General features: G+C 31.3%; 1 protein-coding gene and 1 non-coding gene across 7 annotated transcripts; one reads left to right on the forward strand and one right to left on the reverse strand.

The window, feature by feature from the left end:
* Nucleotides 1-410: 410 nt before the first annotated feature.
* On the reverse strand, nt 411-21824 carry LOC131159993 (protein MHF2 homolog). Of its 6 annotated transcripts, XR_009137906.1 has the most exons (8): nt 21714-21796; nt 21568-21616; nt 21422-21465; nt 21064-21103; nt 19352-19405; nt 19142-19248; nt 12827-13144; nt 8293-8519 (listed from the first exon to the last, which is right to left on the reverse strand). XR_009137906.1 is itself a non-coding variant. In XM_058115259.1 (7 exons), exons 1-6 carry the CDS (start codon nt 21732-21734, stop codon nt 19145-19147), a joined length of 312 nt encoding a protein of 103 aa, XP_057971242.1. In that variant the 5' UTR covers nt 21735-21796; the 3' UTR covers nt 411-658; nt 19142-19144. The 6 variants fall into 6 exon arrangements, 5 of the variants coding, with proteins under 5 accessions (XP_057971242.1, XP_057971241.1, XP_057971240.1 ...); XM_058115259.1 differs by lacking the exons at nt 8293-8519; nt 12827-13144 and adding an exon at nt 411-658; XM_058115258.1 differs by lacking the exon at nt 12827-13144.
* A 24-nt stretch (nt 21825-21848) lies between these two features.
* TRNAT-UGU (transfer RNA threonine (anticodon UGU)) lies at nt 21849-21920 on the forward strand. The gene has a single exon. It is a non-coding gene; the product is annotated as a tRNA-Thr (tRNA).
* The last annotated feature ends 2173 nt before the right edge of the window (nt 21921-24093 follow it).

A 24093-nucleotide genomic window follows, 5' to 3' on the forward strand; every position in this document is an offset into this window, starting at 1 on the left:
GGAGCAATTGGTTTAATTGGGTGTTTTGGGGTTTTGTGGAAAGCCATGAATAGGACCAAAGGCATGAAATTTAGAAGTACAATTAAGATTATATATGCTATAATTTTTATTATTATTATCAACTGTTGCAGTATGTGGCTCATATCGAGTAGAACACATGTATAAAGAAAGCAAGCTAATGCCGAAAGTGGAGTAGAGCGTACGATATAGGGGTATTTAAGAAATTTTTCTAATATCTCTGTATGATTAGGGTTAGTATAAATACATATAATGTAACCCTACTTTTTACAATAGTGAAATTTCGCTGCCGCTCGCCGAACGACGCTAAATCCATGTTTTTTTTCTTATTTTCTTTATCTTTGTGTTTTTCCGTATTATTTATCATAATTTTCGCACGTTTTACACCATCAATCAAAATTTGAGAATTTTTTATTTCTTTTTTAGTTTATAAAATAAATATTTGATACAATTGTTACAATTCTAATCTCCTTAATTTTAGACCCTTATTTGTAATACACTCACACGGGAGCACTTACATCCTTAAAGGAAAGAAGAAAAGGCGTGTACACACACTCATATAATGACACGAGAACCACTGTCGAGTTTTACAATTCACCCAATCTGATATGTTTTGCTTGCGATGGCACCAACACTAACCCTAATCAAAGAGAAAACACTAATTAATAAACATGGCAATATCATTTTATATCCTTCCAATTTATTAATGCTTTGTATTAGATAGCAAATAGATCCAAGTGTAGGACAAATATAGTACATAAAGTATCATCATGTAGTCTGTTATTTCAAATAAATATTATTTGAAAGGCATGATAGAGGAATCCTACCATTCGAGTCTTTTTATTTTATTTTATTTTTTTCATGCTTTTTCTGTGGAGAAAGTCCCAATCCACAATCTATAGGATTTCTCTAATCCTCTTTTTCCAAAATGAAGAACATTAAATTATTTTTCAAATAATTCACATCGTCATGTGCACCCATTCCTAATTTCATTCCAATCAAATAATCCATAGCTATCAATATATCTCACAACAAAAAAAAAAAAAATTTATTATTTTAAAGTATATCAAGGTTCAGTTTCCGATTCATATTTCGTCGATCAATCCTCCATAATTCACATTTTTGTTGAAAGAATTTCTTTTGTAATTCCTTACATAAGGATTCAAAAAATACTAGATCTATGCCTAGATAAGCAAATTGTTGATAAAACTCCAAAATAACATTTTCTTACGACCCAAATTTTTTTTCCTTGTAATTCAAATTCAAAAAAGACAAGAAAATTTCGAATTACTGACATTCTTTAGAAGCCCATATCATTTCTTTTCTATCGATCTCTAGTTCTGATCTTCCCCACCAATCTAATACAACATATACCTTTTACCACAAAATTAAACAAAAATAATGGTTTACAGTTTAAAAGAGTAATATTATTTTAATTTATTTGTGCAGAAAATACTAAAAAATTCTTAATTTCTTCCTCTATCTAATAGGCTCTCATTAAACTATCTACCACAATTGTTTATTTATTTATTTTAAAGATTCCTCATGACGCGAAGGATTTGGGATTTGGGACACGGCAGAGTCAACTTTTGGGCTCCTTTTACTTTTTCACTTTTAATTTAGTTTATTCTTTTATTTATTTGTTTAATTGTTTATTGATCTAAAGCACGTAACAACCTCTTATATTACCTTTTATTTTATTTCTCGACAAACCCTAAAGCATAATGTTTTAAATTTTAATTATAAAAATGTCTCTAAATAAATATATAATCATCCTTTACGTACTTAATTTAAATATTTAGATAAAAGACACTCACTCCCTTCAGATTTGACAAAAAGACAAAATCTTCAGTGAGATTTGTCATAAATCTTCTCTAAGATTTCTAAAATACCACAAGCATTTCCTAAAATTTGCCCAAAAAAACACTGACTTTACTTCAAAAAGCTTTTCAAAAATACGCATACCTCCCCTGAGTTTTTGAAAATACCACAAGTTTTCCCTAAAATTTGCCAAGACACCGACTTTACCTTAAAAAACTTAACAAAAATGTCACATACCTCCCCTGATATTTCAAAAATACCACAAACCTCTCCTGAAATCTACCACCGAGACGCAGAGTTTACTTCAAAAAACTTCTCTTTTTATAAACTATAAAGAGAGTTTTGTCTCTTTTGGACAAATCTAAGGAGAGGTCTATGAAATTCTTAAAACTTCAAAAAAATTTGCTAAAATTTTTTGCGACATTTTTATGAGAGGTTATTATGTTTTTGTCAAATTTTAGGAAAGGTATTAGCTTTTTACCTCAAGTGTCTCTTTGGAGCTTGAAAAACTTTTGAAAAAAGAAAAGAAAATATAAAAAAAAAATCCAATTTTTGATGTTTGGTTATTAAGAAAGAAAAAAAAAAATATATATATATATATATATATAGATATCAAATTAATCAGTTAAAATAAACCAAATTAATCAATTAAATTATACTAAATTAATCATTTAAAATAAAATTTTATTTTTAGTAGCATTTGGTATTAAATACAGTGGAAATAAATTTTCTTCTTATTCTTCTTTTCTTTTTTTTCTTAATCCAAGCGGGACCTAAATTTATATAAATTTAAATATAAACTTATATAAATTTATACAGTGGAAGACTTTTTTTTTTTTTTTGTTTACTAACGAGTCTAAAAAATAAAGAATTAAGTAATGTGGGTGTGTGGGAAAAGCAGAACAACGTTGGTCTCATGTCTGTCTTTTTCTTTTTCGTTTAGTTGTGTTTTTCAAAGTTTAGGCATGAAATACAACACCCCTCGTACAATACAGTGCGGTACACTTGTACCATATCAGCCGTCCTAGGCGTCGCCTCTACGTGCGCGGCGGCCGGAATTTGGACCGCCTTAAAGTCGTCGGTCAACCCTAGAGTGCACAAAAGGAAGTCAAGCAGTGGTTCACAACTAAGTGACAAGGAGGCTTCCTTCATTGAATCATTTTGGTCCCCTCACAACTTCATTACCGTGGGGTGGGTTTCCCCCTTTCTTCCTCCCAGATGAGATTCCATTCCATTCCATTAATCAAACCATGACTATCCAATTACTAATCCAATAAAAATATCAATTTGCTTAAATATGAGTCTCCATATGATTCAACTAATCAAATTATAACCATCCGATTTTTAACCGAACTGAGACTTCGAATTGTTCAATTAATGCGAGTCGGAATCAAGTCGTTCTAAACTGTTAATTGGCTTTTCGGTTAATGTCTAGCAATTAATTAAAATTATGGTCAAATTTAATTAAAATTTTTTATACCTATGCAAATTAATATCTATTCTTTTATTATAATGGACTGTAAATTTTTTGAATTCAAATATTAAAATTTAAGCATCGATGAGAAGTTGTATATATTTGTAAATTTTAAATTAGCATTCAATAAAATATCCACTATGAATTGAACATAACTAAAAAGAAATCCTTAAATATTAATTCTTGAAAAATGACATAGAAGCAACAAATCTAAGTTCTAATAAAACTGTTGAAAAAATATTTAAATTATAAAATATTACGTTATATATAATACATATTTTATATAGTTATGATATACCGGTTCGCTTAACCACGATTATTGTGTAGCCTAATCAAAATAAGCCATGAATCGGCCAAATCGCCCCTTGTGCAATACCATTTCTTTCTTATTTTCAGAAATAATAATATGCAAACTCCTTTTTGTATACTTGACCAAACAGGCCTTTGGTATCGAAATATTAACCCACATGATCAAGAGGGGAAAAAAAAAAATCTAACTCTCTCAACTCACTAAGACTAGTTTGGATTAAGGATTTTATTTGAGGAAAAAGAAAGGAAAAGAAAATAAAACGTCAATTCATTTCTTACTATATTTTCTCCCTATATCAAATATTAAAAACACACAATATATAAAATATATAAAAATAAAATAAAAAAACATATACAAAATATCCCTAAACAAGTTTTTAACATACAATGGAAACATAAGGTAGAGTAACTTGCCTTAACTAAACGTCGTTTCAAACAATTTTAAGAACAACTAAACAAACATATTTTTGAATATATAAAAAAAAATTATAGAGTAAAAGACAATAACCTCCCTCCGAAGTATTTAGAATCCCAAACCTCTCCTGAAATTTTAAAAATGCAACAAGGCTCGTTTAAGATTTGCCAAAAAGATAAAAACCTCATTTCAAAATGAGAAAAGTTATCTTTTTGACAAGTCTTTTTAACAAATTTTATGGGAGATTTATAAAATTCTTAAAACCTTAGGCCAATTTTGAAATTTTTATTGAAAATTTTTAAAACCTCAAGGGCTTGTTTAGATTAAGAATTTTAGTTGGAAAAAGGAAAGAAAAGAAAAATAAGGAAACTCATTTCCACTTTATTTTCCATCTATATCAAATACTACTAAAAATAAAATTTTATTTTTAAATGGTTAAAAACTAAAAAACATCAAATATAAATGATTCATAAAATCATATTTTTATTAATTAATTTGGTATATTTTTTATTTGTTACTTTCCTTGATAACCAAACATGACAAAGTAGATTCATTTTCCTTTTCTTAAGATTTTCCAAGTTTCAAACAAAACCTAAAGCAAGTTAGGTCTTTTTTTTTTTACCAAATTTCAGGAAGGCCAATATTTTTTTGCCAAAAAATACATAATAATCTATTTTTCTTTATTTTCAAAAACAATAATACGTGAAAATCTTTAACCAAACAGTCCCTTTAACTATCAAAATCCTAACCCTGTCTATAGAGTATGTACACCCCAACGACCTAATGGAGAGAGGCTACTACTAGACCCAAAGGTGCGGGTCCTTTGAAACTTCAGTTTTGGAAATTGGAAAAATTGGAAAAATTATTATATATGAAAATTGACCCGAAAATAGTTTAAGTCCCCATTGAAAGTCACACTTGAGGAGTTTCAAATAATCAGACAGGGAAAAATGGAGCCACGCAAGTAACATCAAACTTTAGTTAAATCTATTTCCATTGACTGCCACATCTGACCCTCATTTATCTTCGCCCAATTGTTTCAACTTTTCAATAGAGTAAAAAGCTGGTCATTTCGCCCCCACGGGCATGGCATGGTGGAAAAGAGTTGGGCACTCAAGTGTATGCAACGGGGTTCAACTCCAGATTGATGCACTCAAAGGTAAGCCAACGGTGACTATTGTGGTTGGTAAAGGAGTTGTGTCTTAAGGGTTGGGTTGGTCGTACGTCTAACCTAGCTATAAGTAGTCTATGACTGCATTCAGATTAACTCAGAGGGCAAATCAAGGGGGGGGGGGGGGGAAGACCGATGTCTTGTGGGTTTGGGATGCATCAGGGAGTCCGAAGAGCTCGTCGATGGCTAGAGTTCCTACATATACCCAAAAAAATAAAAAATAAAAAGTAAGTCATTTCCACAAATACAAGTGACTCGCAATGCGAGTTTTTTCCCGTTTTAACATTTTTTTTAAAAATATATATTAAATAATACTCTTTTCTGAAAAATATTTTCCAGAATAACTCTGACGTAATCTCACTACTCCAAGTAGCGAAATTTCCTACGTGTGCAATCTATTGGCAGCCACGCGTTTGTGTCAGATTGGACCTAACATTTAAATCTTGCTACTCCGAATAGTAAGATTTGCTACGTGTGCAATCTATTAGCGGTCACGCGTTTGTACCAGATTGGGTCTGGCATTTAAATCTCGCTACATGAAGTAGCGAGATTTGGTTGAATATCGCTACTCGGAATAGCGAGATTTTCTATGCACCTAAACATCTTTTAATATTTTAATAATTAATTAAATTAGGAAATCTTCAGTTATTAATTTAAATTTTGACATTTAATAAAAACTATAATTTAGTTAAAAAAAAAATTTTATCAAAAATTAATATAACAGTCATACACTATAAATATACACTAATTATATTTAATTAAATTGGAAAATCTTCTATTATTTTTTTGAGTAGGAAATATTTAAATATTAATTGAAAATAATTAGTATTTAAATAATTTAACATGTTCCAAACAGAACTTCTGCTTCTTCTGTTGCTGCTATCTCTAGTACTAGGCAAAGCATATATCAAATAATCCTCTAGAGTTATTTTTTATTTGGAGTCTCGTGTAATTGAGAAATTGTTCCTCTCCTACACCGTCTCTTTCTTGCTACCGTGAAACCATTCAAATTTAGTTAACTTTGAGGAGGGTAACTCATGAGGATGTACCTCTATTAATTTAGATTGTTAAAAGATTGGAATCATGACTGAAACTGAAAGATTGGGATAATTGCTGCTTCATGTCACTGTTTATTCTCTCTCTCCATGTCTCAACTAATATATTACTCATCAGTCACTACTATAATTCATTTTGTTCCTTGGGAGCAATCAGGTTGTGGGATGGCCGCTTATAGGATGAATAGCTTAGCTAACCAGGCAAAAACTTTGACCTCTGAAGAAGATGAGACATGCGAGGCTTATAAATTGAAGGATACTTCAAAGAAAAAAGTGTACAATGCTAGCAATAAGAACAATACTGCTGCTATGGAAAAAGAACATCTTGCGGTTCTTAAGGTTAACATGGATGGATTGCCAATAGGTAGGAAAGTGGATCGAAATGCTCACGCTTGCTACGAGACTTTAGCGCAAGCACTGAAGGACATGTTTGTAAATCCAACCACGGGCATCACTTCCATTCGCGAGTGTATTCTTTATTTTCTATACTTTTTATCAATAATGAGTAATTTACTTATTTTCTATCAATTCGATCTTAAAAGTTTTTATGTGCGACTATTGTTAAATCATTGTTGCACCTTAATCTAACGACTAGTTTTTAGAACCAACTGACTTAAGAGTGCATAAACATTTTGACCTCAAAGTCAAATTAGTAGGACTAGGGCAGTAATGAGTTGCATTGATAATTCTGTTCTAGTTTTAAAATGTAATTATGATTGTGTAACTACGTTCGAGTGAAGAGAGTGAGCAAGCAAGAATGACCTCCAAGCTTTAAAATGGATCATCCGATTTTGTGCTCACTTATGAAGATAAGGAGGCGGACTAGATGCTCGTAGGAGATGTTCCTTGGGAGTATGCACCTTTCATTTCATTCTATATGATTATACTGGCGCAATATATATATATATATATATATATATCTTTATATATATATATATATATATATATATATATATATACTTATGTATATATATATACTTATGTATATATGTTTGTGTGAATGTGTCTTTGTGTATATATACGCACATATTTATGTATTATGTTTGTATATGCACTACTAAGCCCCAAATGGAATAATGTCAAATGACAAGACTAGCCCTGTGGAAGACTAGCTAGTTTATTTCAAGCAACATTTTTAGGTGTAGGAGCAGTAGCCGCACTACTAGTAACCTAATATTAAACATTTTGGACCATGCTTTTAAAGCCTATTTCATTAAGTTCCTACGTACTCTGGGCAGTGCATATCAAATAGAACATCATAAGAAAAGACAATATTGTAGTTGAAAATTGAGAGATGGGGTTAGCAAGTATCTGTTCATCCAGGCTTTGAACATTGAGTTGGATCAAATTATAGAGTTGTTTCTGCTTATCGAAGTCCTTTTTTTACACTTGTTACGCACACTATTTCGTAGGATTAATTTGAAATAGATACGTGATCATAAATTTTTGTAATAATGTTTCATATAGGTATGCATGTTGCCTAAAAAAGATAGCCTTCTAGATTGAAATTTGACTTCGTTTTTTACATACATGATCATGAATTTTGAGTTTAGTTAAGGGGGCCCCCCAGGGGGGGGGGGGGGATATAGGGTTCAAATTTTAGGAACAAAGTTCAGCCCTCTAATTATTGTCAACCTTCATGTACGCAGTTCCACTAACATGCTATGCTCATTTGGCAGTAATTTTCATTGACAATTCATGTAGTTTGATGTCATTTTCTTTTTTCTTTTGTGGTAAGTATGAAAACAGCAATTCCGACAGTCATTTGTTGCAAAATTTGGAAGAAGAGGAACAGAAGAATCTTCAATGAAAGTTACTCCATTGCCACGAAGGTGTGATAAATTTTTATCAAATTTGTACCTTTGGACTAAATCCAATTCTTTGTTGTCTTATTTGATTGGGAAGAGTTTTTCTACATATTCTATGATTTGGGAGGGTGATTAAGTTTATTTTTTCCCCTTTCTACTATATCTCTCTTTCATCCAGGAGGATTGAAGCTTCTTATTTGTCTCTTTTTAATAAATTTACCTTTTTCCTTCCAAAAAAAAAAACACATATAATTATAGCTCTATCTAGAACATTTTTCTTGGTCAGATTGGAAACCATATCTGTTTTGGTCATGGGGTGAAAACACTATTTTATAACACAACAATCGGCCAATCAAATTGAGAGAAATCGGCAAAGCAGGCAGCCTGGGCAAAACTAGCTAAAATTCAACAATCCTGTTTGGAACATTCAGCACATCCATCCATGCACCTGTTCAAAGAAAACATTTATCATACATAACATTTGACATACTAGTATGTTCACAACATTACATTCACTAGTTACATACACATCCAAGGTATCAAATTACTAGAAAAAAATTCGGCAAAGTCCCCTTTGGAACATTCAGCATATCCATCCATGCACATGTTCAAAGAAAACATTTATCTTACACAATCGGCAGACATACCAGTATGTTCACAACGTTACATCTACTAGTTACATACACATCCAAGGTATCAAATTACTAGAAAAAAATTGGGCAGAGTCCCCTTTGGAACATTTAGCATATCCATTCATGCACCTGTTCAAAGAAAACATTTATCCTACACAACATTTGACATATCAGTATGTTCACAACGTTACATCAACTAGTTACATACATATCCAAGCTATCAAATTACTAGAAAAAAAATTCGGCAGAGTTCCCTTCGGAACATTCAGTATATCCATCCATGCACTTGTACAAAAGAAAACATTTATCCTACATACCATTTGGCATACTAGTATGTTCACAACATTTATCCATCCTTGGATGCCGATCTGATATAAGGCAAATGTCGTCCCTGTCGGTAATGGAACGAAGACAACACAGAAACCAACTCCACTTGTCAAAGCTTTCCTCTTGCACAATAGCGAATGCAAGGGAAAATATTTGCCTATTTGTATCCGGGCACGTCGCAATAAGGAGTTTGCATTTGTACTTACCGTACAAGTGTGTCCCGTCCACACATATAACGGGAGGGTAGTGACGAAAACCTTGAATAGATGCTGCGAACGACCAAAATACGGATGCGAATGTTGCGGTGTTTTCGCTACCTGGAACAGGAGTCCACCTCCACCGTACTATAGTCTTAGGATTGTACGCGCACATCGCTTCCATCCATTTCGGCAACGTGACATAGGATTTCTCCCAATCACCGAATACTTAGGCAATTGCCTTCTATTTGCCCAACCAAATCTTCTTATAAGAGATTGTATAGCCGAAACGACGATCTATTAACTCCTTCAATGTGGTGATCGACGACGACGCATCTCCCCTTATCATATTCACTATCTCTCTAGCAATGAGGGACGATATGATTTGATTATGATCCTGCAAGAGAAGTTCGTTCAGACACGTGTGCGAACCACCATATTGGGTGATTTCGAATAAACGGTATTTCATCTGATACATGGCATGCAATCTCCATTCACAGTCGTGGTCCTTACACCTAACAACTCATAAATCTGGGGTAGATCGTACGACGTGGAAGTCATGGTGGGTGCGAGCATGATACATTCGCATTGCGGCGATCAACTGATCCTTCGATCCGAAGAGCATCCCCCTACTCAACTCAGAGGATTCATCCCAACGAGTCACGCGTATAAGAAGCTCATCCACCGCAGTTAAATCTGCCGCATCTAGGTCAATATGACCGTACATCGGAGGCTCGTTCATGAATTGGGCATCGAATGTTGCATCATCCGTGTCACGGGGGGGTGGGTTCACATCATCGGGGGCCTTATTTAACCTTTACCCCATTTCCTGCTCGTGCGTGTCTACATCTTCAAGATGAACATCGTTTATAATGTTCATGCCCTCGTCCAATGCGTCGTTCGCAATGGTGAACAACGATGTTGGTCCCTCTATCGGAACGTCTTCGCAACCTCCCTGCGGATACGTGTCAGGAACAAGTGCTTCATACGCCGACGACTCGAATGACGATCCCGAATATTCGATAAAATCGGCCGTAGGCATACCACCAACCTCCGGACTCACATCAAGATGATGTGTTTGATGGGTGTCTTCCTCGACTTCATCCAAATGCTCGGCAGGCGCGTCTGGCTGCTTAGCCGCGATTATACCCATTTGAGGAATTGTTTCGACATATAATTGCAACGTTAAATATGTCTCACCTACGCAGTGTGCGTTCAACACAATGCGCAAACCATAATCATCAGATATGGGAACAGTTCGTAGAGGACTATGTTATTGTACCCTCGCAAAGGATATCTTGCGTTCACCCGCAATGCATATTGATCTGGATCAATATGCAAATATTTATATATTTTCGTATATAATTTATTTAATTTACACCTATGGCCAATTCGAATTGGTCGAACTGACGGACTACTATAACTAACACCATCTGCTCCGGTTATGATGTCCCCCCTATGTACAATAATACCGTCACTAAAGCACTGCTTGAGCTTCCTGCCATTTAGATCGGCGCTCAGGAAACAAAAAATACTTGCGCAAAACAAAATTGTATGTATAAGTGCTACGTCTTACTAATAGTAATCAATAATTAATTTCACTAAGTTTAGTCATCCTATAACTCTATTATGATCATTAAACTCTCTTATAGCTTTTAAACCTTCAAATATATAGATTTTGGAGTGTCTTTATTTCGTTGAAAAATTTTAAGACCTTAGATTTGGATTTCAATGTATTTGAGTAAATTTTAATATATACATTACATTTTATTTAAATTCAATGCAAATTCAAATTCAATTCTGAGGTCTCTCCAAAGATAAGGTAATAAAATTTTTTATCATAAAAATATTTAATTTATATATACATGTCAGAATGTTATTTAATTAAGTACAAATCACTTCATAAGTTAGGAAAATTCTTGAACTTCTAAAATATAGCTGAGATCTTTTTTTTACTTCATAAGTTGTGGTGATTTCTTAGGTTAACAATCTGAATACTCAACATTTAAATAAGGAATATAGATAGTGTGTTAATTAATTATATTTTATTAATAATTAATACCTTAATAAATAAAATCAGTTTATAATATTTAATTAACAATAATCTTGTTATTAATGTATATTTACAACATATTACTATGATATAAATGAATTTTACAATGAATATTACTAATTTAATTCAACATATTAATTTATTTAATGTTAATTTAAATTAATAAAGTTATGGTTACATGTAGCAACTTGGAAAGTAAACAAAAAAAAAAAAAAAGAACACAACAATTAAAACTTAAAACTTCCTAATTGTAACACTTATAATGGGTTTCAAGTGGACAAACTTTTCTAAGTATAAGGGGCAACTCAATATAGACTAAGTAAATAATATTAACACCATGATTTATGTGAATTAACCTTTGAAGACTACTACATTTGAGGAAGGAGAAAATATTCTTATTCATTATGAATTAAATAGTGATACAACAAAAATAGCACTCAATGCTTGAACCTTAACTCCAACACACCTAGCCTCAAGGAGAATGAAAATGTCAAAACTTATAAACATAAGAAATAGATTGTCAAATCAGGTTTAGGCTAAAACCTATAAACATAATAATTAGATTGTTAAAACAGATTTTAGACTAAAACACAAACATTCAAGAGGTACGTTTAATGACATATTCAAAATGTGAGATAGGTATAAAAATTACTTGTTAAATTTAGGATTATTCTTACATGACATTGTATTTTCGTTCTAAACACTTTTAAAAAAAATTCCTAGGTAGCCAAACCCCCCATTTCTTTAAAAAAAAATTCTTAAGTAGCTAGGCCCGAGGAAAATCACAAGTTAATGACATGTTGAACTTGTAAGTGTAGTTAGGATTTAAGCCAATCTATGATTATCTTTTTATTTTTTTCTATTTTTACCCAACCTACAAGAGTATAATTTTCAAAAAAAAAGGTTGCAATTTCAACAACAATAATTAAAATTCATAACTATTCCCTGAAAATTAATGAAAAAGATTGCTCACAATCATAACAATTAATGAAATTTTAAACAATTTCAAAATATGCAAAAATATACAGAAGTTCATGGCAGGAAAGGGTTCATACTTAATAATAATAAGTATTAATATTAAATTCATAACAGCAGGAAAGGGTTCATGGCAGGAACAGGTTCATAAACAGAAATTAATGTTATAATTTCATAACATTACAAACATAATTATAAATAAAAATTTTCATACTTAATAATAATAACTGAAATGTATTTTGAATCTGTTATTTTGAATAATCCTCACCTCCATTCAAATTGTTATAATTTCATAACATTATAAACATAATTATAAATAAAAATTTTCATACTTAATAATAATAGCTGAAATACATAACTGAAATGAAAAACACATGAAATACATGGCAGTAAAATCAATATAAAATTCAAGGAAATAAAAAAGAAAATCAAAATAATCCTAACCTCAGTGTTGGGAGTTTTCGACATACGCTTCCAATCAACAACAAAATAATTAAAACTTCATTCAAAATAGCAGATTCAGCGAAAATAAAAAATATGAGTAACAAAGGGTTATGTAGGAATCACATACCTCATCTCCCCCTTTTATACCTTCTCCCCAACGTTCGACGAGCAACAGGCAATCTCCAACAGTCACCTGCTCTGTTCTCCTGCAATATTGTCCGACAGCTCTGTAAAGTGAACTCTCCTCTACGCAAAGTGCTGCTCCTCTCTTCCTGGTTCGTCCGCGAGCACAGACAAGGAAGAAGTTCAATTTCAAAGCAAATCTTTGCCACGCATCCAACGCCGGGTGGTTAAATATTTAATGTTCCTGATTAAATCTCGCTACAGGAAGTAACGAGATTTGTCACGGGTCCGCTGCACATTCCTTCGTCCAAAGTAAATCTCGCTACTTGGAGTAGCGAAATTACGTTAAGGTCATTCTGAAAAATAATTCCCAGAAAGGGGTATTATTTAATATATTTTTTTAAAAAAAAGTTAAAACGAGAAAAAACTCCTCGCAATGCCCTAAGGACATTAAAATAGTTAAAAAGTTTTAAATTTTTATGTTGACACTTCGAATAGAACGAGCTAGCTGAATTTTATAGGATAGAAAATGAACGGTAGCTTGGATGACCAGATCCACACAAGACCTCTAATAAATCCAAAATGTGTACAAAAAAAAAAAACCCAAAACAAAACAAAACAAGGCAAAAAAACAGAAAAACCTACTGTAGACACCCTATTTTTGCCCAAGGCCCAATATATTATTTTTATTTTTTTTATTTTTTATTTTTTTACTATTACTATCGTATATATTATTAGTGTTAATACTTTATTATTATTACTATTACGATTTTTATTGTTGTTATTATCTATTATCACTACTATTATTTTCACTATTATTATTATTATTATTTTCATATATTATTGTAATTACTTTATTATTATTTTTATTAATTTTCTATTATTACAATTATTATTATTATTATTTTCATATATTTTTATTATTACTTTGTTATTATTATTATTACTATTATTTTATTATTATTATTATTTATTTTCCTATATTGATATAAGTAATTTGTTATTATTACTATTATTTTATTATTTATTTTCCTATCACTATTATTATTATTATTATTATTATTATTATTATTATTATGCTCATATATATTATTTCCATAAAGGTATAAAAGAAGAAATATAATAAAAAATAAAAAAACCAAAAAAGGAAAATGAGAGGAGCTAGGGTTTGTTAAAATTTTTATAAAAAGAGTGGGTCTTCTTCTTCTTCCTTAGGGGGGGCGCTGCACACACAGCCGGGGGCACACGCAGCGCACAGCGGCTGCTTCTTCTTCTTCGTCTTCTTCTTCTTCCCTCCTCCACAGCCTCCACCCCTGGAACTCCCTCATCCTTTTGCTCCCTTCCACCATAGACAGCCAGGAAGCCTGCAACCTGAGCACGCCATATCCGAGCTTCTGCATCTCCGTCTCCGGCAACCACCCCGAGCCCAACTTCATCAGCCCCACGGTCGGCGACATCGCACGGGGCCATCACCGCCCTCTGCCAACAATCACCATCTCACCGCAGCAGCTCCACGTTAGACCTCCATCTTCTCCGACTGCCTTGCTGCATGGCTATAGCTACCCGAGAACACCACCCAAGCACACAGCCTCCCTTGGACTCCCCTCTGCAACGCTCGCTGCCAACCTCCAGCTGCCAACCTGCTTCCATCCAAAAAGAACAGCCGAGAAGACCAGTCCTGCTGAACTCTCTGCTCCGGTCGGCTGTGCTCGCTGCCGCTGCAACACCCGCCAGCCACTCCACGCTCCCGTCAAGCTCACCCAGCAACACCAGCGACCCCAATCTCCCAGCCATCATCATCGTCGTCTTCAGTAAGCCTCCCTGCTCCCATACACACGCACACACATTCACGTGCCATTTTTTATTTTTTGTTTCTTTTCTTTTTCTGTTTCTTTGCTGGTTTTTATTCTTTTTAATATCTATATTTTTTTCCTTGAATATGCAGGTATGTACGTTTTTTATGATTTTTATAGTTAGTTTAATATTTAGTATTTTTGGTAAGTTTCGGTTGCATTATTTAGATAAGTTAATTGTCTTTATTGTGGAATTTTTATAGTTGGAGTTTATTTAGATATTTAAAGTTTAATTTCGTTTTATTCGTTGAATTGTTAATATTATTATTGCATGTTTAATACGTGGTTGGAATAGTTGTTGTAATTATTTAATTAAGAGAGTCCTTGTTTGACATCCATACTGTTTAGAGCTATTTAGGGTTTTTGCTGTAATTAATATTCACATGTAGGGTTATCATCATTCACATTTAGTATTTATTTCATGTGTAGCATATTAATTTTTAGGGTTCTATACCAATTTTCGATTTGATAATTTTCCATGAGTATATCGAATATTCATATTAACTTTATATTATTTCCATAATCTGACTGTTTGCTTACCTTTGTACAATAATTCACTGATTTTAGGGATATTTGGTTTCCATAATCTAATTATAAGTTTGTTTCCTTAGTTTCAACAATTTTTGTTTCTATATATACAATGTATATCTTTGATTGTGTGTTCATATTTACCACGGTTAGTGTTACTATAAAAAAAAGGGGCGCTACTAGTAATATAACCATTAGTGTATACATGTATATATATATTTATTTATTTATTATGGTTTATTATTTTATATTGTTATTGCGTACATATGTATGTTCATTATTATTTATTATTTGTTTATTTCTTATATACGATTGAAATTTTATTTTATTTTATTTTATTTTTTTATTTTTTATTTTTTATTTTTTTTTTCTTTCATATTTATAATATTGTTGTGGAATTTTAATGCTATAATAGTTATTTTAATAAATAATATCTACATATAGTAACTTAGGGTTTTTACATATTTAAAAAGTAATACTTTGAGTCATGATACATATTTAGTAAAGTAGGGTTTTAGGCAATTACATATTTAGTAATAATGTAATATATTTAGTAACTTAGGACTCTAGGTAATTATATTTAGTAATTTGAGTATTTTTGGGTAATAATTCAGTAATATGATATCTTAAGTAATAATATGTATTTATGATCTTAATGCACATGGTATGTGGGATTATATTACTTATTTTAGTACTCGTAATATTTTAGTAGATAGGTGTTATTATTAATATTATTAGGAATAGTGTAATATCTTCACTTATTATCTTATTAATATATGTTAAAACCTCCCATATTAGTACTTTCCTACTAAAAATTCTATACGATTTTCAAAATCAAGGAGTGTATTTTTGTAAATTATTTTCGATTTTTATCCCTATGATTTTATTGCAGATGTATGAGCTTTCGGACATCACGTACCTTAAGCTCTAAGGGAATATATATGTATATATTATATTTATTTAGTTATATATTTTTCATGTGTGTTTATAAATTCATAAAATGAGTAGTTTAAAGACTTTTTAAATTAACTTAGGGATAATTCTAAATTAATTAGGCACCGTTCGTAAGAACGGGCGCGTATGGGGTGCTCGTACCTTCCCCTCGCGTAACCAAACTCCCGACTCCAGCTCTGGTAATGTAGACCCATTCTACCCCTAACGGGGTAATAATCATATGTTCTAACCACACTAAAAATTAGTGGCGACTCCGATATTCCCATTTTTCCTGAAAAAATATTAATTGATTTTTTATTTCACCGCCCGGGGCACACGCGCTCCCGGGAGGTCGTGACACCTACAGCGCATAGCTATATTTAATTTTCAAAATCTTAAAATCTCATTTGGAATTCAGAAAATATTTTTAAAAAGAAAATAAAAATACTAAAAAATTCATATTTTTGTATTTGATTATCAAAGAAAGTGAAAAGGAAAATTAAAAAATATATATATATATATATATATATATATATCAAATTCATAAACAAAATTTTAATTTTACAAATCATTAATATTTAATTTTTCCTATTTTTTTTATCCTATTAAAGCAAGCTTTCATTTTTAATAGTATTTCATATAAAAACGGAATATAAAAGGAAATAAATTTCCTATTTATTTTTCTTTCTTTTCTTTTTCCTAAACAAAATCCTTGGTCAAAGAGATCCTCTAAAAAAAAAGGAAAAAAAATTCCCATAAAGTAATGGCTATAAATCCATCTACAAAAGCTCATGTGGCACTCTATATATGCTGTTTTCTCTGTTTAAATATTGTTTATTATTATTACAATATTTATTATATTTGTAAAATTTTTAATACCGTACAGAAAGATGTGTTTGCCATGATCCTTTCTTTTCTTTTATTCCTTTTCCTTCACAATTCTTAAATCCAAACAGTGATGCCAACTTGACAACTTCATTGTTTAAAGAAACAAGGAGCATAAAACTGTATTGACTAACCTTTTGGCTCTGTTTGCTTGAACAGAAAATATTTTTAAAGGAAAATATTAAAACTACTTGAGTATTTGAAACTGATGGTGATAAGAGTACCAAAAACCCTTTTCCATGATGGGGACTAACAACAACAAAAATCAAGTCTTAGTCCCATAGATGGGATCGGCTATATGAATCATTTTTTGCCAATTTATACAATCATGGACCATTTCTATTGATAGATTCAAGGATATTAAATCATTACTCACTATCTCCTCCCAGGTTATTTTAGGTCTATCCCTACCCCTTCTACTGCCCCCCCACAATAACTAAGTCACTCTTCCTCACATGTGCACTATGTGGCCTACGTTACAAGTGTTCATACCATCTAAATCGTCCCTCCCTTATCTTATCTTCTATAGGAGCTATACCTAACTTACCACGAATATGATCAATCCTTAATTTATCTTTCAATGTTATACCACTCATCCATCTAAGCATTTTCATCTCGACAACTTTTACTTTTTGGATATTATGTTTCTTCATCACCCAACATTCCGATTCATATAGTATAGGTGGTCTTATAGCTATCCTATAAAACTTCATTTTCAATTTTAAGGGTATTCTGCTATCACTTAGCACACTTGAAGCACTTCTCCATTTTACCTGCTTTAACTTTATGCATTACATCATCTTCAATTTCTCCTTCAACTTACATAATATATCTAAGGTATCGAAATTTACAAGTGCTATTTATTTCTCCATCATCAAGTTTAACTTTATCTCCAATATTCCTATAAATCATTACTAAAATTACATTTCATATATTCTGTCTTATTTCTACTTATCTTAAAGCCTCTAGATTCCAAAATTTCTCTCTATAATTCTCTAACTCAACCTCTACTTCGTCCCTAATTTTGTCAATTAATACAATATCATCTGCAAACAACATATACCATGGAACCTCCTTTTGAATACTCTTAGTCAATTGGTCTATCACTAAAACAAAAAAATAAGGACTCAAAGCAGATCCTTGATGTACACCTACGGTGATTGGAAATTCTCTAATTTCTCCATCTATAGTCCTTACACTAGTCATTTTTCCATTGTACATATCTTTAATAACATCAATATACCCTACTATATGCACCTTTTTTTTTCTAAAACCCACCATAGAACTTCCCTGGGTATCTTATCATATGCTTTCTCAAGGTTAATAAATATCATATGCAAATCCCTCTTCTTTTCCCTAAACTTTTTCATTAACTTTCTTAAAAGATAAATAACTTCTGTGATAGATCTCTCAAGCATAAAACCAAACTGATTTTCTAAGACTTTCATTTCTTACCTTAATCTTTGTTCAATTACCATTTTCCATAATTTCATCATATGACTCAAAAGTTTAATTGCACGATAGTTATTACAATTTTGAATATCTCTTTTATTTTTGTATATAGGTATTAAAGTGATTTTCCTCCATTCATCTGGAATTTTCTTAATTTTTATAATTGTATTAAATAAATTAGTTAAACATATAATTCCGTTATCACCTAAACATTTCCAAACTTCAATTGAGATGTTATCTGGACCCATATCTTTTTCATTTTTCATCTTTTTTAGTATAAACTTAACTTCGTTAACTCTAATCTTGCGAATAAATCTCATAATTTTATTCTTTTTCTCATTTGACAATTCTAAGTTTAAGTCTTCTATTTGGTTTTTATTAAACAACTTACTAAAATAACTTTGTCAACTTTCTTTAATGTCTTCGTCCTTAACCAAAACAATATCATCCTCACTTTTTATATATTCTACATTTCAAAAAATAGAAAATGAAAATAATACGTGGTCTTTAAACTGAGATTTTAACCCAAGCAGTTTTCCACTTTTATGCTACTTCTTAATCAGTGACCTCAAGTGCAAACACAGATTACATAAAAATTTCTCAATATTTACCAAAAAAAAAAAATGTCACAGAAATTTATCAGAAGTGTTTGGTCACCGTTGGAGTACCTGTTAAAAATCTAGAAGCAACTGCGGAAGAATCCTCTCTAAATGAGTTGCCTCTATTTTACTAACACCCTCTGCTTCAGCAATTGTAGCTGCTCGTTGCACGGCCTCTAGATCAACCCAAGGATTTCATAAGAAATCCACATTATTACTCTAAAAGGTATGACAAAGAATTTGCTATCAAAACAAGAATGTTATTCTGAGTAGGGAAACCTGTGACGAAGACTCGGAGAAGTTCGCAACTCAACTTTAGTGCATTTGCATTTGCTGCATCAAACGAAGAGTAAAAAGAATCCCAATGTTAGCAATAGTTGAAATTACGGTAAGAAAAAGGTAAAAGATGCAGCTACCTTGGATGAGTGAGCATTTAATCTTTCACTGGATCATTTTAAAACAGTTTTTTTCCCCTGAAAATCATTCCTGTAATTTATGTATAATGGTATTTAATTTTAATTTGGATGAATAACTTCCGCGTTTTCTCTAGCTTCATGTGAAAATTAAATTGCTCTGATGTTTTTCATACAAATATCCCTCTGATCACAGTTAATCCCCCCAGCGTTGATCTAATGCAGCACACAACTAGTCATAAAATCGAAGTAAAGTTCAACAGAAGGGTTTCCTTTGTACAACAGAATTCATTTGTCACAGTTTGACCCAATGTTACCTAGAGCGTGAAACGTTTTGGTTTGTGGGACAGATGGGATTATGGTGTGGAACATGCTCTAAAATGCGGAACAATAAGGGTATATATACTTCCTTACATATATCGGTGAACAAATATGTGATGGCACTTGTAGATTTTGGGGAGGATGGCGAAGTGTTTGAAAATCAAAATTAGATTTTATTTTGTGAAATAGCAAATAATGAATTGCGATGGAATTATAATGTGATAATTCTCTACTCCAACTAATAAAAAATATATGTTATGCAAAAAATATTGAATTAAAACTTAGGATCATTAAATTTAACATTCCGGAACAAAAATGTACCATGTTATGGAATGTTTGTACCAATACATGGTTCGCTAACGGGTTTGCATTTTTTGGTAACTATGGTTTGACCACTAGCTACTAGCATTGCATTTATTTGCAATTTCAAGGTAGCAACTATACAATATTACAATCATAAGCTAAACAGCCACCCAATTTAGTGACCAACTCAATTCTCACACTTCAACTCAACAACTTCTTTGGAGATCTACTTTGCAAAAGGATCACTCAACTATATTGATTTTTGTACTTCTTACACCACCACCATCACCCCCCCCCCCCCCCCCTCTCTCTATAAAAAAAAAAAAATCCAAGCCTTGATCCAAAATTCAGCTCAACAAAATCCATTCAGAATGCAAAGCCTCTAACAAGGGCTTATTTATATGAGAAAGAGTATCAAGAATTACATTGCATCCCTCTTAAAAGAGTCTCTTATGTGATTAACAGTACACAGAATTACCAAAAAATATTTAAAAAAAAAAAGCAAAAGCTCTTATTGTCATAATTATTTCTCTTTCTAAAACATTTTATCAGCATAAAAAACAATCCCATGTATGTTTTCTATTTATTATTGCAAGATATTTCATTGCCAAAATGCACCATGTTTCCAATGAGATGTTTCTAAACTAAACTTCACATACTCCATACATGATACATATACAACAAAGGTCTACACTCAATTTGGACACAAATTGTAAAGTTCAGCTAAGTTAATTTGACTGATCAACATCTCTTAATAATAATCAAGCATATCAATGACAGATGCACCAGCTATTGAAATATAACAAGCCCGTGCACTAAACCCGATGATCTCACTATGATATTGATTTATTTCCCTTGATTTGTATTAAATTTCTGGTCAATTTTCATAAGCCCTAGCCACCAAACATGGGGAATGAAGAATGTTGAATGAATAATTAAAAAATGTTAGCTCACCAGAGGTTGGCCGATTCTTCTTGGATGTTCCTGCTCCAACCTGTACTAATCAAAATCAAAACGTGTTCTAAAAACAAAATCAATTACTGCCAAATACCAACATTGAGACTCAGTCTGCAAATACAGAACTAATCTAGCTCAGAAATTTAAAAGAATATACCGACAGAGTTTGCACATTAACTAAAAAGCATTCGTAAAAGACTACCAGCGAATCAAGAATCTTTGACAAGATATTGCGTATGATTAACAAATGTGCATAAATAATACTTTAATCATTAGAAATTCTATATATTATACCAAATGATAGCGATTAATAATGAGAGAGCGATAGAGAGTAGTGTTTGAATTTTGGAATTACCTCGGCATCCAGGGCATTATCGGAGCCTTCGATCTTCTCACGCTCTGCAGATGAAACCAGAAATGAATTAAATAAAACCAAAGCATCCAAACGATACTAAAAACAGTAGGGTAGTATAGGAAAAGGAGAGAAGAATATAAACCAACCAAGGGCTCTTCTGCTCCATACGAGCTTGAAAATGGCGTGAATCAAGTCCTGAAAATAGAAGAAATGTAGAGATGGATCCCGAATGAAAGTTTATAAGGATAAATTCAAACGCGATAGGATTGGGGAAACTAGGGTTTTTGCTTACAGGATCGAAAGCGTTGTCCATCGGAAGCACCCAAAGGCAATGGATGGAAGAGAGAGAGTTGAGGTCGGAGTAAAGTGAGTGCACTGTTTACAGTATTAGGTTATCTAAAATAATGGATTATCGAGCAATAAGCAAGCCCTTATAGCTCAGTGGTAGAGCGTCAGTCTTGTAAACTGAAGGTCCGTAGTTCGATCCTGCGTGGGGGCATTTGTTGCTCATTTCCTTTTTATTTTCACCCTTTTTCTTGTTGGTTTCTTTCACTCTTTTACAAAATAAAATCATGCAAAAAATAAATATTTATTCTAATATGATTGAGAATTAAGAAATTTTAAACATGTATAAAATTAAAATTTTATTCATTAATTTAATATATATTATTATTATTTTCCTTCTCACTTTTTTTGATAACCAAATATTTAAAAGTATATTCTTTCATATTTTTTTCTCATATTTTATAAGTTTCAACAAACTCATAATAAATCAAATAATATATTGACGGACAAAAATATGCACGTACATGTCAAGTGTATTTTTTAAAGAAATTTTAGACTTACAACAAAAGATTAATTTGTAATTCTATAAGATGTTTTTTATAAAACAAAAATCAAGATATTTAATGGGTCAAATTGGACAATTTTTCGCCGTAGCTAGCTTAAGACCGATTGCTCTATACATTTCTTTTGTAATCTTTGACAATTTTAAGATATATTTTTACTAATTAAACATTGGTCTTAAGTTAGTAAAAAAAATAATAAAGATATATTATTTTTGCAATTTAAAATCACATTGTGATGAGTTTTGTGATATGAAATTGTTAAACTAATAAATCAATATTTAAAGAGTAAGGTAACTCTCGTTATATTTAGAAATTGTTGGTGTAATTTACTTAATTTTAAAAAGACAAATTCATCTCGTCTTTACGGTGAAGGCCTTGGTGATTAAAATTTTTTATGTAATTTAGAATATTTATGCTTGATTTTAAAAAAAAAAAATTTCCTTAACTATTGTATCAAATTCAATTTGATGAGACACAATTTTAATTCTCAACCATCAATTCTACTCTATGTTATTGATTTCAGAAAAAATTTCGAGCATATTTTAGTTGTGAAAAGCATTTTTATTTTTTAATTTTAAAATAATTAGAAAAAATCAATTTATGTTTCAATTTTGCAACATTTATCTAAAAACTTGAAAATTAATTTAAAAAATTCACATTAATTGATTATGTAAAATAATTTTTTTTATTTTTTTAAATAATTACAAAAATGCAACCTTATTTCCCAATTTTCTAATTGGTTTAAAAAAGTTGAAAAATATTTTTTTTGTTATAAAACTATAAGGGTCTTTAATCAATAAAAATAATAATAAAACCTTACCTGCTCCTACCTTCATTCAGCTATAAAAGAAAGAAGAGGAAGAAGAAAAAGCAACCCAGACATAAAGAAGAGATGCAACGGACAGAAAAAAGAAGCAGAAGAGAAAAGAGAAAGTGAGATATTTTGTACAAGGTAAGAAAGTGTGTTATTTGTACAAAGTCAAATGCATGTTAAGTCAAATGCATGTTGTAATTCCTCTTAATATAGTGGAGTTTTGATCCCATCCGCACGTAAAGTAGGTATATCCGAATCACGTTAAAATTCGGTCTCGTCTCCATTTATTTTACTGTTGATTATCTGCATCTTTTATAACACGTTATCAACACGAAATCTAACCAATTAACATGTTTATTTAATTTTATTTCCAACTGACATGTTTATTTAATCTTCTAATCAATTGACATATTTATTCAATTTTCTAACTAACTGATATATTTATATATATATTTTTATCGCCTTAATGGAAAGTTTTATTTCTGTACCGCCTATACATACATACATATGTATATACTTAAAGTTTAAAGAATATCAATCTCCATAAGAGATTATAAAATAGTCTTCCTAAAGAGGCTATATATCTAATCTCTAGAAAAGATGTTATATATTTAAATTTTCCGTCTATATATTTACTCTCTAGAAAAGATGATAAATAATTGTCCAATTATAAATTAGAATTTTACTTCTGAAGAGTACAAATTGGGAAAAATAAAATAATGTTCCTGAAGAAACATATTTAAGTAACCCTAGAAGGGTGAAAATATTATATTATTACCTCTGTATTATTTCAATTTTTATATTTTGCAATTCTAATTTGCTTTATTATTGTTAATTTATTCAGATGTTGAATATAAGCAAAGTTGAGTTTGTTCCCCTTAACATCAAAGGCAACAACTATCTATCATGGATTCTTGATGTAGAAATTCATTTAAATGCAATGAACTTGGGGAATGCTATTTTAGATGGAAATACCGCATCCATACAAGATCACGCAAAAGCCATGATTT

Source organism: Malania oleifera, chromosome 7 (assembly GCF_029873635.1).
Source record: "Malania oleifera isolate guangnan ecotype guangnan chromosome 7, ASM2987363v1, whole genome shotgun sequence".
In the NCBI taxonomy this organism is placed as follows: domain Eukaryota; kingdom Viridiplantae; phylum Streptophyta; class Magnoliopsida; order Santalales; family Ximeniaceae; genus Malania; species Malania oleifera.